The sequence below is a fragment of the Trachemys scripta genome, chromosome 20 (assembly GCF_013100865.1).
Source record: "Trachemys scripta elegans isolate TJP31775 chromosome 20, CAS_Tse_1.0, whole genome shotgun sequence".
NCBI lineage: Eukaryota > Metazoa > Chordata > Testudines > Emydidae > Trachemys > Trachemys scripta.
In genome coordinates, this window is record NC_048317.1 from 18,080,458 (window position 1) to 18,094,878 (window position 14,421).

General features: G+C 49.7%; 1 protein-coding gene across 1 annotated transcript in view; it reads left to right on the forward strand.

Moving 5' to 3' along the window:
- The first annotated feature begins 10,994 nt into the window (after positions 1 to 10,994).
- The window catches only part of STX12 (syntaxin 12), a 30,338-nt gene continuing 26,911 nt past the window's right edge, over positions 10,995 to 14,421 (forward strand). Inside the window, exon 1 of the mRNA XM_034754029.1 lies at positions 10,995 to 11,210. Coding sequence (XP_034609920.1) covers positions 11,090 to 11,210 — 121 coding nt within the window. The 5' untranslated portion in view covers positions 10,995 to 11,089. The remainder of the gene's footprint in view (positions 11,211 to 14,421) is intronic.

Sequence of the window (14,421 nt, forward strand, 5' to 3'; positions counted from 1 at the left end):
CAGTCCTGCCTGGAATATCATGCGAGCTGGAGGCTTCTGCCTCAGGCTGCTCTCCCAGTCGGCAGAACCGTGCGGTCGCACCTACCCCAGCCTACCCCTTGCTCCCATGGCTCATGAAACCTGGACAGAAGTAAGGAGCAGTTCAACTATAGGCTGAGCAAGTGCAGAATGGTGGTAGAATGTGCCTTTGGATGTTTAAAAGCTCTCTGGCGCTGTTTGCTGAGTAGGTTGTTTGCGATCAGAAGAGCCCCCTTGGTTGATTTTAATTCCCTGTAAGTCAACTCTGTAAGCCATGTAGTCAGTCACCCCTCCCTCAGTGAGAGCAACGGCTGAGAATCGTTTCACGCCTTTTTTCCATGCAGACACCATACCACGGCAAGCATGGAGCCCATTCAGATCGCCGCGGCAGTTATGAGCACTGTAAACACCACACGCATTATCCTGCAGTGTTTGCAGCACCAGAACCTGCAAAAGCAGGCAAGGAGGTGACGGCAGCGCGGTGATGAGAGTGATGAGGACATGGACACAGACTTCTCTCAAAGCGTGGGCCCTGGCAATTCGGACATCATGGTGGTAATGGGGCAGGTTCAGGAGGCCACCCATGGGTAGGCAGAGGCAGCAGGTCTGAACCCCTTTACCTGTGATGAGTGGCTGATACTGCTGTCTGCCCCAGTGAACGGGGGCTAGATGGAGACTGGGCAGTAGCCAAGACTGAGGCGAAGTGGGGATAGTGGATGGGAGTTCCCCTGGGAGGGGGAGACCCAGAACTGTAGGGGTACTGCCAGAGGGCAGCAACCAGAGAAAGGGGCACCGGGGTCTTGGGAGGGACATGGGGCCAGCAGCAAGCCGGATTACCGGCCTGCAGAGGGTTCTCCAAGGCTGGCAGAGCTAATTCCCGGAGACGACCAGCAGGAGGCGTCGCAGGAATGAGTCTGCACAGTTACAAGGAGCTATCTCAGAGTGCTCCATTGTGACTGCTCTGGACAGCACTCTCAACTCCAATGCACTGGCCAGGTAGACTGGAAAAGCCCCACGAACTTTTGAATTTCATTTCCTGTTTGGCCAGTGTGGCGAGCTGATCAGCACAGTTGACCATGCAGTCCCAGAATCGCAAAAGAGCTCCAGCATGGACCGAACAGGAGATACTGGATCTGATCGCTGTTTTGGGAGACAAATCCTTTCCAAAAGATGAAATGCCCAAATATTTGAAAAAATCTCCAAGGGTATGAAGGACAGAGGCTATAACAGAGACCCGCAGCAGTGCTGCGTGAAACTTAAGGAGCTCAGGCAAGCCTACCAAAGAACCAGAGAGGCAAATGGCTGCTCCGGGTCAGAGCCCCAGACATGCCGCTTCTATGATGAGCTGCATGCCATTCTAGGGGGTGCCAACTACCCCACCCCTGTGCATGGATTCTGTCAATGGATTCTCACGCAACAGGGATGCGGATTTTGGGGACGAGGAAGATGATGATGAGGAGAATGTTGAAGATAGCGCACAGCATGCAAGTGGTCACCTGGTTGAAATAGGGGAATTTTATTAAGGGGACATTCAGGGTATGTCTACACTACTTGATTACTCCGAATTTACAGAATTCAATTTTTGGCAACCGATTGTATAAAGTCAAGTGCATGTGGCCACACTAAGCACATTAATTCGGCGGTGTGCATCCATGTACCGAGGCTAGCATCGACTTTCGGAGCGTTGCACTGTGGGTAGCTATCCCATAGTTCCCGCAGTCTCCTAAGCCCATTGGAATTCTGGGTTGAGATCCCAATGCCTGATGGGGCCAAAAACATTGTTGCGGGAGGTTCTGGATACATCCTCCCCCTCCCTCCGGGAAAGCAACGGCAGACAACCGTTTTGCGCCTTTTTTCCTGGGTGAACAGTGCAGACGCCATACCACGGCAAGCATGGAGTCCGCTCAGCTCAAGACACCAGTCATGAACATTGTAAACACCTCGCGCATTATTATGCAGTTTATGCTGAACCAGAATCTGCAAAACCAGGAGAGGAGGAGTCGAGAGTGATGAGGACGTGGACACAGAATTCTCTCAAACCGCAGGCCCCGGCGCTTTGGAGATCATGCTGTTAATGGGGCAGGTTATAGCCGTGGAATGCCAATTCTGGGCCCAGGAAACAAGCACAGACTGGTGGGACCGCATAGTGTTGCAGGTGTGGGACGATTCCCAGTGGCTGTGAAACTTTCGCATGCGTAAGGGCACTTTCATGGAACTTTGTGACTTGCTTTCCCCTGCCATGAAGCACTAGAATACCAAGATGAGAGCAGCCCTCACAGTTGAGAAGCAAATGGCGATAGCCCTCTGGAAGCTTGTAATGCCAGACAGCTACCAGTCAGTCGGGAATCAATTTGGAGTGGGCAAATCTACTGTGGGGGCTGCTGTGATCGAAGTAGCCAATGCGATCACTGAGCTGCTGCTACCAAAGGTAGTGACTCTGGGAAATGTGCAGGTCACAGTGGATGGCTTTGCTGCAATGGGATTCCCTAACTGTGGTGGAGCGATAGATAGAACCCATATCCCTATCTTGGCACCAGAGCACCAGGGCAGCCAGTATATAAACCGCAAGGGGTACTTTTCAATGGTACTGCAACCACTGGTGGATCACAAGGGACGTTTCAGCAACATCAACATGGGATGGCCAGGAAGGGTTCATGACGCTCGCATCTTCGGAACACTAATCTATTTAAACAGCTGCAGCAAGGGATTTACTTCCCAGACCAGAAAATAACCGTTGGGGATGTTGAAATGCCTATAGTTATCCTTGGGGACCCAGCCTACCCCTTAATGCCATGGCTCATGAAGCCATACACAGGTAGCCTGGACAATAGTCAGGAGCTGTTCAACTTCAGACTGAGCAAGTGCAGAATGGGGTAGAATGTGCATTTGGATGTTTAAAGGATCACTGGCGCACGTTACTGACTCGCTCAGACCTCAGCCAAACCAATATTCCCATTGTTATTGCTGCTTGCTGTGTGCTCCACAATCTCTGTGAGAGTAAAGGGGAGACCTTTATGGCGGGGTGGGTGGCTGAGGCAAATTGCCTGGCCGCTGATTACGCTCAGCCAGACACCAGGGCGATTAGAAGAGCACACCAGGAAGTGCTGCGCATCAGAGAAGCTTTGAAAACCAGTTTCATGACTGGCCAGGCTACAGTGTGAAAGTTCTGTTTGTTTCTCATTGATGAAAACCCGCCCCCTTGATTGACTCATTCCCTGTAAGCAAACTACCCTCCCCCCTTCGATCACAGCTTGCTTTCAAAGGAAATAAAATCACTATCGTTTAAAAATCATGTATTTTTTATTACATTATTATAAACATAGGGAGAGAACTGACATGGTAGCCTGGGTGGGGTTTGGGAGGAGGATAGGAGAGAAGGAAAAGGCAACTTCAAAAGTTCAAAATAATGACAGCCTTCTGCTTGGGCTGTCCACTGAGTTGGAGTGGGCGGGTGCACGGAGCCTCTTCCCCCCCCCCCCCGCCGCGTTCTTACACGTCTGGGTGAGGAGTCTATGGAACATGGTGAGGGGGGAGGGCAGTTATACAGGGGCTGCAGCGGCACTCTGTGATCCTGCTGCCATTCCTGAAGCTCCACCAGACACCGGAGCATGTCCGTTTGATCATGCAGCAGCCCCAGCATTGCAGCTTGCCACCTCTCATCTCGAGCATCCCTCATGGCCTCACGTTCACTGGCAACTTTCCTGTACTTTGATACCATGTCCTTCCACTCATTCAGATGAGCTCTTTCATCGCGGGTTGATTGCATGATTTCAGAAAACATGTTGTCTCGCGTGCGTTTTTTTCGCCGCCTTATCTGAGATAGCCTTCGGGACGGAGGAGGGAGGCTTGAAAAATTTGCAGCTGCGGGAGGGAGGGAAAAAAGGGAGAGAAGTATTTTAAAAGATACATTTTACAGAACAATGCTTATACTCTTTCACGGTGAACAACACTATTCACATTACATAGCACATGTGATTTCGGTACAAGGTCGCATTTTGCATCTTATTTTGAGTCCCTGCGGCTTTGGTGTTAGAGATCACATACCAAGCAAAGCCCGTTGAGTGCTGCGGTTTTCCTGTTAACGTGCAGCAGCAGAAACCAAACTAACTCCGCCCCACCACCCATCCGATTCTCTGGGATGATCGCTTTATCCCTCCCCCCACCACATGGCTGGTATCAGGGAAGATCCCTGCAGAAACCAAACTAACCCCCTCCCCATCCAATTCTGTGTGATGATCGCTTTACCCCTCCCTCCACCACGTGGCTGGTATCAGGTAAGATCCCTGCTAGCCAAACGCGAAAAGCTCAGCGCCAATGCTCCCCCCACACCCCGCTTGGCTAACTGCAGGGAAGCCAAGCCACAGGCAAACAGCCCAGTAGGAATGGCCACCTCTGTCCCCTTCAGTAAATTCCCGTATTTCAACCAGGTTACCATGAACGATATCACTCTTCTGAGGATAACACAGTGAGATAAAGAATGGATGTTGCTTGAATGCCAGCAAACACCAGGACCATATGCTGCCAGGCTTTGTCATGCAATGATTCCAGACTACATGCTACTGGCCTGGCGTGGTCAAGTGTCCTACCATGGAGGACAGAATAAGGCTGCACTGCCCAGAAACCTTTTGCAAAGGCTTTGGGAGTACATCCAGGAGAGCTTCATTGAGATGTCCCTGGAGGATTTACGCTCCATCCCCATACACGTTATCAGACTTTTCCAGTAGCTGTACTGGCCACCAATGCATCCCAAGTCTTCAGGGCAAATTAATCATTAAACACGCTTGCTTTTAAACCATGTACAATATTTACAAAAGTACACTCACCAGAGGTCCCTTCTCCGCCTTCAAGGTCCCGCCTTGGGTGGGTTGGGAGGGTACTGGGTCCAGGGTGATATATAGTTCCTGGCTGTCGGGGAAAACATTTTCTCCACTTGCATGCTGTGCGCTATCTTCAATGTCCTCCTCCTCCTTATCTTCTTCGTCCCCAAAATCCACATCCCTGTTGCGTGAGAATCAATTGATGGAGTTCACGCACAGGGGTGGGGTAGTTGGCACCCCCTAGAATGGCATGCAGCTCATCATAGAAGCGGCATGTCTGGGGCTCTGACCCGGAGCAGCCATTTGCCTCTCTGGTTCTTTGGTAGGCTTGCCTGAGCTCCTTAAGTTTCACGCAGCACTGCTGCGGGTCCCTGTTATAGCCTCTGTCCTTCATACCCTTGGAGATTTTTTCAAATATTTGGGCATTTCATCTTTTGGAAAGGATTTGTCTCCCAAAACAGCGATCAGATCCAGTACCCCCTGTTCAGTTCATGCTGGAGCTCTTTTGCGATTCTGGGACTGCATGGTCAACTGTGCTGATCAGCTCCCCATGCTGGCCAAACAGGAAATTAAATTCAAAAGTTCGCGGGACTTTTCCTGTCTACCTGGCCAGGGCCGGCTCCAGGCACCAGCTTCTCAAGCAGGTGCTTGGGGCGGCCGCTCCGGAGAGGGGCGGCACGTCCAGGTACTCGGCAGCAATTCGATGGACGGTCCCTCACTCTGCCTGGGAGCAAAGGACCTCCCGCCAAATTGCTGCCACAGATTGCGATCGTGGTTTTGTTTGTTTTGGCTGCTTGGGGCGGCCAAAACCCTGGAGCCGGCCCTGTACCTGGCCAGTGCATTGGAGTTGAGAGTGCTGTCCAGAGTGGTCACAACGGAGCACTCTGAGATAGCTCCCTGTAACTGTGCGGACTCATCCCTGCAGTGCCTCCTGCTGGTCATCTCCAGGAATTAGCTCTGCCAGCCTTGGAGCGCCCTCTGCAGGCCAGTAATCCACCTTGCCACTGGCCCCGTGTCCCTCCCAGGACCCCAGTGCCCCTTTCTCTGGGTGCTGCCCCCTGGCAGTACCCCTACAGTTCTGGGTCTCCCCCTCCCAGGGGAACCCCCACCCACTATCCCCACTTCGCCTCAGTCTTGGCTACTGCCCAGTCTCCATCTAGCCCCCGTTCACTGGGGCAGACTGCAGTATCAGCCACTCATCACAGGTAAAGGGGTTCGGACTTCTGCCTCTGCCTACCCATGGGTGGCCTCCTGCAACCCAAGTGCCCCTTTAGCCTTACCCTAGACCTGCAGCCTGGGGCTTTCCTAGGCCGGAGCTCCCCAGCTCTGCTCCACTCTAGGCACTCAGTTAAGCTCCCTGCAGCCAGGCCTTCTCTCCCTGAACACAGAGAGAGACCACTGAGCTTCTGGCTCCCAGCCTCTTATACAGGCCAGCTGTAGCCTGACTGGGGTGTGGCCCAGCTGCGGCCGCTTCCCCAATCAGCCCAGCTTTTAGAACTGCAGCCCTCTCTAGGGCTGTTTTCAAGCCCTTCCAGGCAGGAGCGGGTGTCCACCCCGCTACACTCCCGGAGGCCAATACCGTCGAATTGCGTCCACACTACCCTAAATTTGACACACCAAGGTCGATTTCAGCACTAATCCCCTCATCGGGGAGGAGTACCAAAATCGATTTTAAGAGCCCTTTAAGTCGACAAAAATGGCTTCATTGTGTGGACGGGTGCAGCGTTAAATCGATTTAACACTGCTAAATTCAACCTAAACTCGTAGTGTAGACCAGGGCTTAGACTCCAACCCTGGTTCTGATCCCTGCCCTAGATTCTTGCACCTGATCACTAGGCCTGACCACCCAAGCCCCAGTCTTGATGCCATCACAATACTTGCCTCTAACCACGTGACTACTTAGCTCTTTAGTAGCCTCTTGGGCAGGACCTTGTCAAAGGCCTGTTGAAAGTCTAAATAAATTATGCTGACTGGTTCTCCTTTAACCACTACTGTATTGACATATTAGAAGTCTAGAAGATTAATGACACATGATTTTCCTTTGCTAATGCTCTGCTGGTTAGACCCTATCAGATTATGATTTTCTTAGTGTTCTGTTATTCCATATTTAATTATAATTTCAACCAATTTGCCAGGCCCAGATGTAAGGCTTACTGGTCTGTAATTCTCCAGATCACATGTAGAGCCTTTTTAAATACAGGTACAGCATTTGCTACCCTCCAATCCTGTGGAACAGTAGCTGTTTTTAATCAGACTGTGTATTTCTGTTAGCAGCTCAGTCACTTCATACTTGAGTTCCATCAGAACTCTTGGATGGACTAGCTTGGCCAGATGTCTTGTTGCTTATTAAATTATCAGTTTGCTCCAGCACTTCTACTTCTGACACCTCAATCTTGAGGGTATCTCATTTTTGTTACTAGTAAAGAGCAGGAATAATGTAGGAATCTCCCCAACATCCTCAGTGGTGAAGACAGATGTGAAAAAATCAGATCATTTCTCAGCCCTGGCCTGAAACTTAATTGCAGAGGATACAGGCGCTGTTGAAGCCTGGATGCTACAACTTCCTCAGTGACCTTGTCAAGAAAAGGGAAGCTGGAAATGGGCAGTGTTGCTGAGGTTGTTGGCAATAAGTGCAGACTTCTTCAAGTTCAGAGACACCAGTGCATTCCTTAGCATATCCAGAAGTATGCTTTCTTTGAAAGAGGTTTTGTCTCATTTGTCCTGGAGGCCAGAAACTCTTCACTAGACTTCACCAGCCAGGAGGGACAGGGGTAATTTCACAGGGCACGGGCAGAACATTCCTCAGAGCTTCCAGGACACTTTTTGGATGATTGGTCAGGGATAGCTCAGTGGTTTGAGCATTGGCCTGCTAAACCCAGGGTTGTGAGTCCAATCCCTAAGGGGACCACTTAGGGATCTGGGGCAAAATCAGTACTTGGTCCTGCTAGTGAAGGCAGAGGGCTGGACTCAATGACCTTTTGGGGTCCCTTCCAGTTCTATGAGATAGGTATATCTCCATATAATAAACACAACTCCCCTACAATAAACTTGTGACCCTCCCCACAGTCCTTTTTGGGTCATGACCCTTACAGTTACAACACCATGAAATTTTAGATTTAAATATCTGAAATAATGAAATTTGCAATTTTTAAAAGCCTATGACCGTGAAATTGACCAAAATGGACCATGAATTTGATAGGGTCCTATTCATGGAGTCATAGATTCCAAGGCCAAAAGTGACTGTTGTGATAACCTAGTCTGACTTCTTGTATACCAAAAACCATAGAATTCCCCAAAAATAATTCCAAGAGCAGATCTTTCAGAAAAACAGCCAATCTTAACTTAAATATTGTCAGTGATGGAGAATCCACCATGACCCTTGTTAAGTTGTTCCAATGATTATTACCCTCACTGTTAAAAATTAAGCTTTATTTCCAGTCTGAATTTTTCTAGCTTCAGCTTCCAGCCATTGGATTGTGTTATACCTTTCTGTGCTATATTGAAAAGCCTGTTATCAAATATTTGTTCCCCGTGTAAGTACTCAAACTGTAAACAAGTCACCCCTTAACCTTATTGTTAAGCTACATGGATTGAGCTACTTGAATCTATCACTATAAGGTGTGTTTGCCAATCCTTTAATCATTCTTGTGGTTCTCTGACCCGTCTACAATTTATCAATATGCTTTTTGAACTGTGGACACCAGAACTGGACACAGTTGTGACATTGCATTCCATAATGCTTTATGGAAATATGCTTATGAATGTAAATATGACATAACTGGAATATGTTTTGTGCTACATATGACACCTAACATATCTCTGCAAAGGTTATGATCTACTGAATATATTCATCCTATTTGTATGCATGTATCATTCTTGTATTCAAAGTTATGAAAATTGGCTGTGTATTTGTTTGATTTTAAGTAGCCTCAGTGAAGCATTTGGTCAGCTTCTTGAGAAAAGACTATTCTCAGTAAGTGCCCAATCAAGAAACGCTTAAGCTGACAATAGACTTTGATAGATGCCAGTCCACATCTGAGCTTTCCTGGGAACGTTCCTGTAGAGAACTAAGTCATGCATGGACATGTAACTTGCCCAGGTGACTCCCAAACTCCATCTTGTAGAGGGCATTCTACACAGGGGAAGGGAGGAATTTCCACCCACAAGAAAGAAACTATATAAAGCCCTGGGAGACCCCTCCATTTTGTCTTCAGCTGGCTCAAGAGATAGCCTCTCCATCCTCAAAGGATACCTGAAAGAAAACAGAACAAAGGACAGTAACCACAGGGGTGTAAGTGATTGCTGGACCCAGACTAGAAGGAGGCTAGTCTGTAAAAGAAACTTAACTGGAACATCTCTGAGGTGAGATTTCATCTGTAATCACTTTCTTACTGTATTAGGCTTAGACTTGTGTGTTTTATTTTATTTTGCTTGGTAATTCACTTTGTTCTATCTGTTATTACTTGGAACCACTTAAATCCTACTTTTTGTATTTAATAAAATCACTTTTTACTTATTAATTAACCCAGAGTATGTATGAATACCTGGGGGGGCAAATAGCTGTGCATCTCTCTCAGTGTTATAGAGGACAAACAATTTATGAGTTTTTCCTTTATACGGGGTAAAACGGATTTATTTGGGGTACCCCATTGGAGTACCTGAGTGTTGGAGACAGAAACTTCTTAAGCTGTTTTCAGTTAAGCCTGCAGCTTTTGGGGGACGTGTTTCAGACCTGGATCTGTGTTTGTAGCAGGCAAGCATGTCTGGCTCAAACCAGGCAGAGCACTGACATCCCAAGCTGCCAGGGAAAACGGGCTTAAAGGTAGTCTCAGCACACCAGGTGGCAGTTCCCAAGGGGGTTTCTGTGATCCAACCCATCACAGCAGTATTCCAATAGCAGTTACACCAGTGTATGGGCAGTGGGCATAAGAGATCTGGGGAAGCTAAGCCTCTCCAAATAGGGCAAAAAATGCCGGATGTGGTGCACCTCCCTTTGGACATGTGACAGCCAGCCGTCTTAGGAGTGCTGCCACCAGCAGCTCCCAAAAAGTGTGGGGGAGGTAGGTCACCAGCGCCCAGACCGTAGCTCCACCCTGAGTCCCCACCTGCACTGCGCCTCTTCCCCCTGAAACCTCGCCCTCGCTCTGCCTCTTCCCTGCCTGAGGCTCCACTCACCCGCTCCTCTCCGCCCCCTCCTCCTGTCACTCGCCCATAAGGCAGAAAGGAGCAAACGGTAGGTGTGGGGGCAGAGAGGAGTGAGTAGTGGGCAGGCAGTAGGGGACTTGGGGAAGAGACGGGGGAGCAGGAAGAGGCTGAGCTGCAGCAGGACCTCAGGGGGTGGCTGAGTGCAGGCAGGACCTCAGGGGAGGAGGCTGAGTGGGGATGGGGCCCTCCACTTCTAGGGAGCTTCCAGTGCTCGCACCGGCCTCGCCAAACACAAGAGTCACCTGCCACCTATGCACCAGTGCCAAATACAAGCTGCAATAACCGCTCTACTCCTATGTGAGATTCCCGTGTATGCATCCAAAGATCACATTAGCCCTTCTGGCCACAGCATCACCCTGGCAGCTCATGTCCAGCTGATTAGCCACCATGACCCCCACATTTTTTCAGATGGATGGAATCCCCCAGCCCGTAACCATGGCTGACGTTCTTTGGTCCCAAATGTAGACAGGTACATTCAGCAATAGTCCAAGGCACACTGCCTGATTGCGGCCAGTTTACCAAGGGCCCCAGACCGCTCGGTATCAATGTCCTGGCTGTCCTCTTCCTTATGTCCCGCCTGCAAAGGGCCAGTGCTGTGGGCCCTGACGGGCTGGTGCAGTTGAACCCCAAACCCCTCCCAAGGGGCGGGCTGCACAGGGAGCCACTGGCCAGTGCTGTTCCGCTGCCCAGCCCCGAGGCCCCTGCAGCCCAGCGCCGCTCCAGGATGCCCAGGCGAGGCAGGGCCCGGACCGTCACCGCGCAGGCTCTGGCGGGGCGCCCAGTGCCTGGCTGGCCAGCTCCGGACTGGGCCCCTGCGAGCGGCGCGGCCCTCGGGCCCCACAGACCCCGGGTCCCCGTAACCATGGCGCCCAAGTACCCTCCCGCCCACCGCTGAGACGAGGCAGTGAGTGCGCATGCGCCGTCCTGGAGGCCTGTCCCTGGTGCCGGGTGCTGGTGCGCACGCGCAGTTGGTGAGGCAGTGCTCTGCCCAGTTCAGCTGAGCTCCCGGCCGCCCTGCCCCGGACCCCTTTGCCCAGCCCGGCTTCGCCATGTCCTACGGCCCGTTGGACGCGTGCCGGCCCGGGGGGCCCCAGGGGCAGCCTCCGCCCCGGGACTTCAGCGGCATCATCCAGACCTGCAGCGCCAACGTGCAGCGCATCGCCCAGTACAGTGAGTGCGGCCCGGCCCGGCCCTTCCTCGCTCTCGCCTCCCGGCCGCCCCTCCGCCTCCGCGCCTCCTCCTGCCGCCGGCCTGCCCGCGTCCCTCCCCGCCTGAGCCCTGCCCCTGCGCTGCCTCCTTCCCTCCTGCCGCCCCGCGCTGCCAGCTCTGCCCCCCTCGCCTCCCGGCCCCGGGCTCTGCCCGGCCCCTCGCCGCTCCCTGCCGAGCCACACGGAATCCTGCGGCTTCCCCTGCTGTCCCTGACACGCCCCTTCGCTGCCTCCCCCAGGGCTGGGGCATCACCCCGTTCTGCCCCCCCCCCCCGGTAACTGTTCTCACGGCTTTCACCCCGCTGCTGCCGCAGGCTGCACCCAACCCCGGGCCTCTCTGGCTCCCTTGAATTCCTTCTCCAGCCTTGTCCTTAGCCTGTCTTTGCATTGCAGCGTCTCTCCACCTCTTTCCCAGTCTAGACAATAACCAATGACGGCAAGCTACTCATTAAAACTCCAGAGTAGCTAACTAATGGGAATCACGGATTTCTTACTAGGCAGTTGGTTGTCTGCAGGAGAGGTTCTACTGATCTCTTGGAAGAGTTATGTGGAATTTCTCAAATCTAAAAACGTCAGCCGGTATCTAAGTGACCTGAAGTAACTGAACACAGCCGGGGAAGGAGGTCAATCAACCACAGCAGCTCCCTTGTAATTGGCCTTGTTTATCAACCTGCTTTGCCAGATGCACCTATCCATGTTGCTGCAACAGCTAGTCATCCCTTGACAGTATGGTGGCCCTCTGGCTTAACACGAGCAGGGGTCAGCAACCTTTCAGAAGTGGGGTGCCGAGTCTTCCATTTATTCACTCTGATTTAAGGTTTCGCGTGCCGGTAATACATTTTAACATTTTTAGAAGGTCTCTTTCTAAGTCTATAATATATAACTAAACTAGTGTTGCATGTAAAGTAAATACGTTTTTTTTTTAAATGAAGCATCTTAAGCATTTTAAATTAAATTAAAATGCAGAATCCCCCAGAACGGTGGCCAGGACCCGGGCAGTGTGAGTGCCGCTGAAAATCAGCTCGTGTGCCGCCTTCAGCACACGTGCCACAGGCTGCCTACCCCTGAGCTAGTCCATTCCTGACTTTCCAAGGGACTTGTTTTCCTGGAAGTTCTCTTCATGAGCCCCTGACTTCCCTCCATTGCGATGTCTGCTTCTCTTCCTCCCATGAGACAGTGAAGGCTTCATAGCTATAAGACAAAAATAGTGTGGTTTTTCTTGTTCTCTTGCCCACCCATTCACCTGTCTGTCTCTTCTCTTGTGTTGCCTTGCTTTAATTCTTTTCATGACCAGTTGGGTGAAACAGAACAGAATCCTCCTGCTGCTATGCCCCTTATTAGATCATTACACCTGACTAGTGCCAACACAGAGCAGCACATGAGGTGTGGGACTAGCACAAGAGTTTTTCAAAATAGTCAAGGAATATGTGTTTTATCAAATAAAATCTTAATAAAATAAAGGGGCACCATCAACTTGAGTTTATCTATGGATACAAATGCCTAATATTACTGTAATAGACAGAGAAGTTACTTTTCCATTTTGGTTACTTTAGACAAAAGGTGCTTTCAGTAGTAAATTTCATTGTAATCAATTTCCCCCATTTATGTGGGTTTTAAACAGAAGATATTACATTCATCACCTTTCTTGGCTTCGATCATCTGTGCATAGAGTACTATCTGAAAGCTTTCTGTCACTTTTAAGACTATTTTGAGCTTTACTTGTAAGGACAACCCAGGGAATTACAGACCAGGTGGCTTAACTTCTGTACCAAGAAAGATAATGGAGCAAATAATTAAGAAATCAATTTGCAAACACCTAGAAGAAAATAAGGTGATGAATAACAGTCAGCATGGATTTGTCAAGAACAAATTTTGTCAAACCAACCTGATACTTTTCTTTGACTGGATAACAAGCTTGTGGATAGGGGGAGAAGCGGAACATGTGGTATATCTTGACTTTAGTAAAGCTTTTGATACTGTTTCGCATGACCTTCTCCTAAACAAACTAGAGAAATACAACCTAGATGGAGCTACTATAAGGTGGGTGCATAACTGGTTGAAAAATCGTTCCCAGAGAATAGTTATCAGTGGTTCGCAGTCATGCTGGAAGGGCATAACGAGTGAGGTCCCGTTCTGTTCAATATCTTCATCAATGATTTAGATAATGGCATTGAGAGTACACTTATAAAGTTTGCGGCAATACCAAGCTGGGAGGGGTTGCAAGTGTTTTGGAGGATAGGATTAAAATTCAAAATGATCTGGACAAACTGGAGAAATGGTCTGAAGTAAATAGGATGAAATTCAATAAGGACAAATGCAAAGTATTCCACTTAGGAAGGAACAATCAGTTGCACACATACAAAATGGGAAATGACTGCCTAGGAAGGAGTACTGTGGAAAGGGATCGGGGGTCATAGTGGATCACAAGCTAAATGAGAGTCAACAGTGTAATGCTGTTCAAAAAAGGCAAACATTCTGAGATGTATTAGCAGGAATATTGTAAGCAAGATATGAGAAGTAATTCTTCCCCTCTACTCCACACTGATTAGGCCTCAACTGGAGTATTGTGTGCAGTTCTGGGTGCCGCATTTCAGGAAAGATGTTGAAAAATTGGAGAAAATCCAGAGAAGAGCAACAAAAATTATTAAAGGTCTAGAAAACATGACCTATGAGGGACAATTGGAAAAAATTGGGTTTGTTTAGTCTGGAGAAGAGAAGATTGAGAAGGGACATAACAGTTTTCAAGTACATAAAAGGTTTTTACAAAGAGGAGGGAGAAAAATTGTTCTTCTTAACCTCTGAGGATAGGACAAGAAGCAATGGGCTTAAATTGCAGCAAGGGTGGTTTAGGTTGGACATTAGGAAAAACGTTCTAACTGTCAGAGTGGCTATGCACTGGAATAAATTGTCTAGGGAGGTTGTGGAATTTCCATCATTGGGGATTTTTAAGAGCAGGTTGGACAAACACCTGTCAGGGATGGTCTAGATAATACTTAGCCCTGCCTTGAGTGCAGGGGACTGGACTAGATGACCTCTCAAGGTCCCTTCCAGTTCTATGATTCTTTGATTCTCTAGAACAGGGGTAGGCAACCTATGGCACGCGAGCTGATTTTCAGTGGCACTCTCACTGCCCAGGTCCTGGCCACCGGTCCGGGGGGCTCTGCATTTTAATT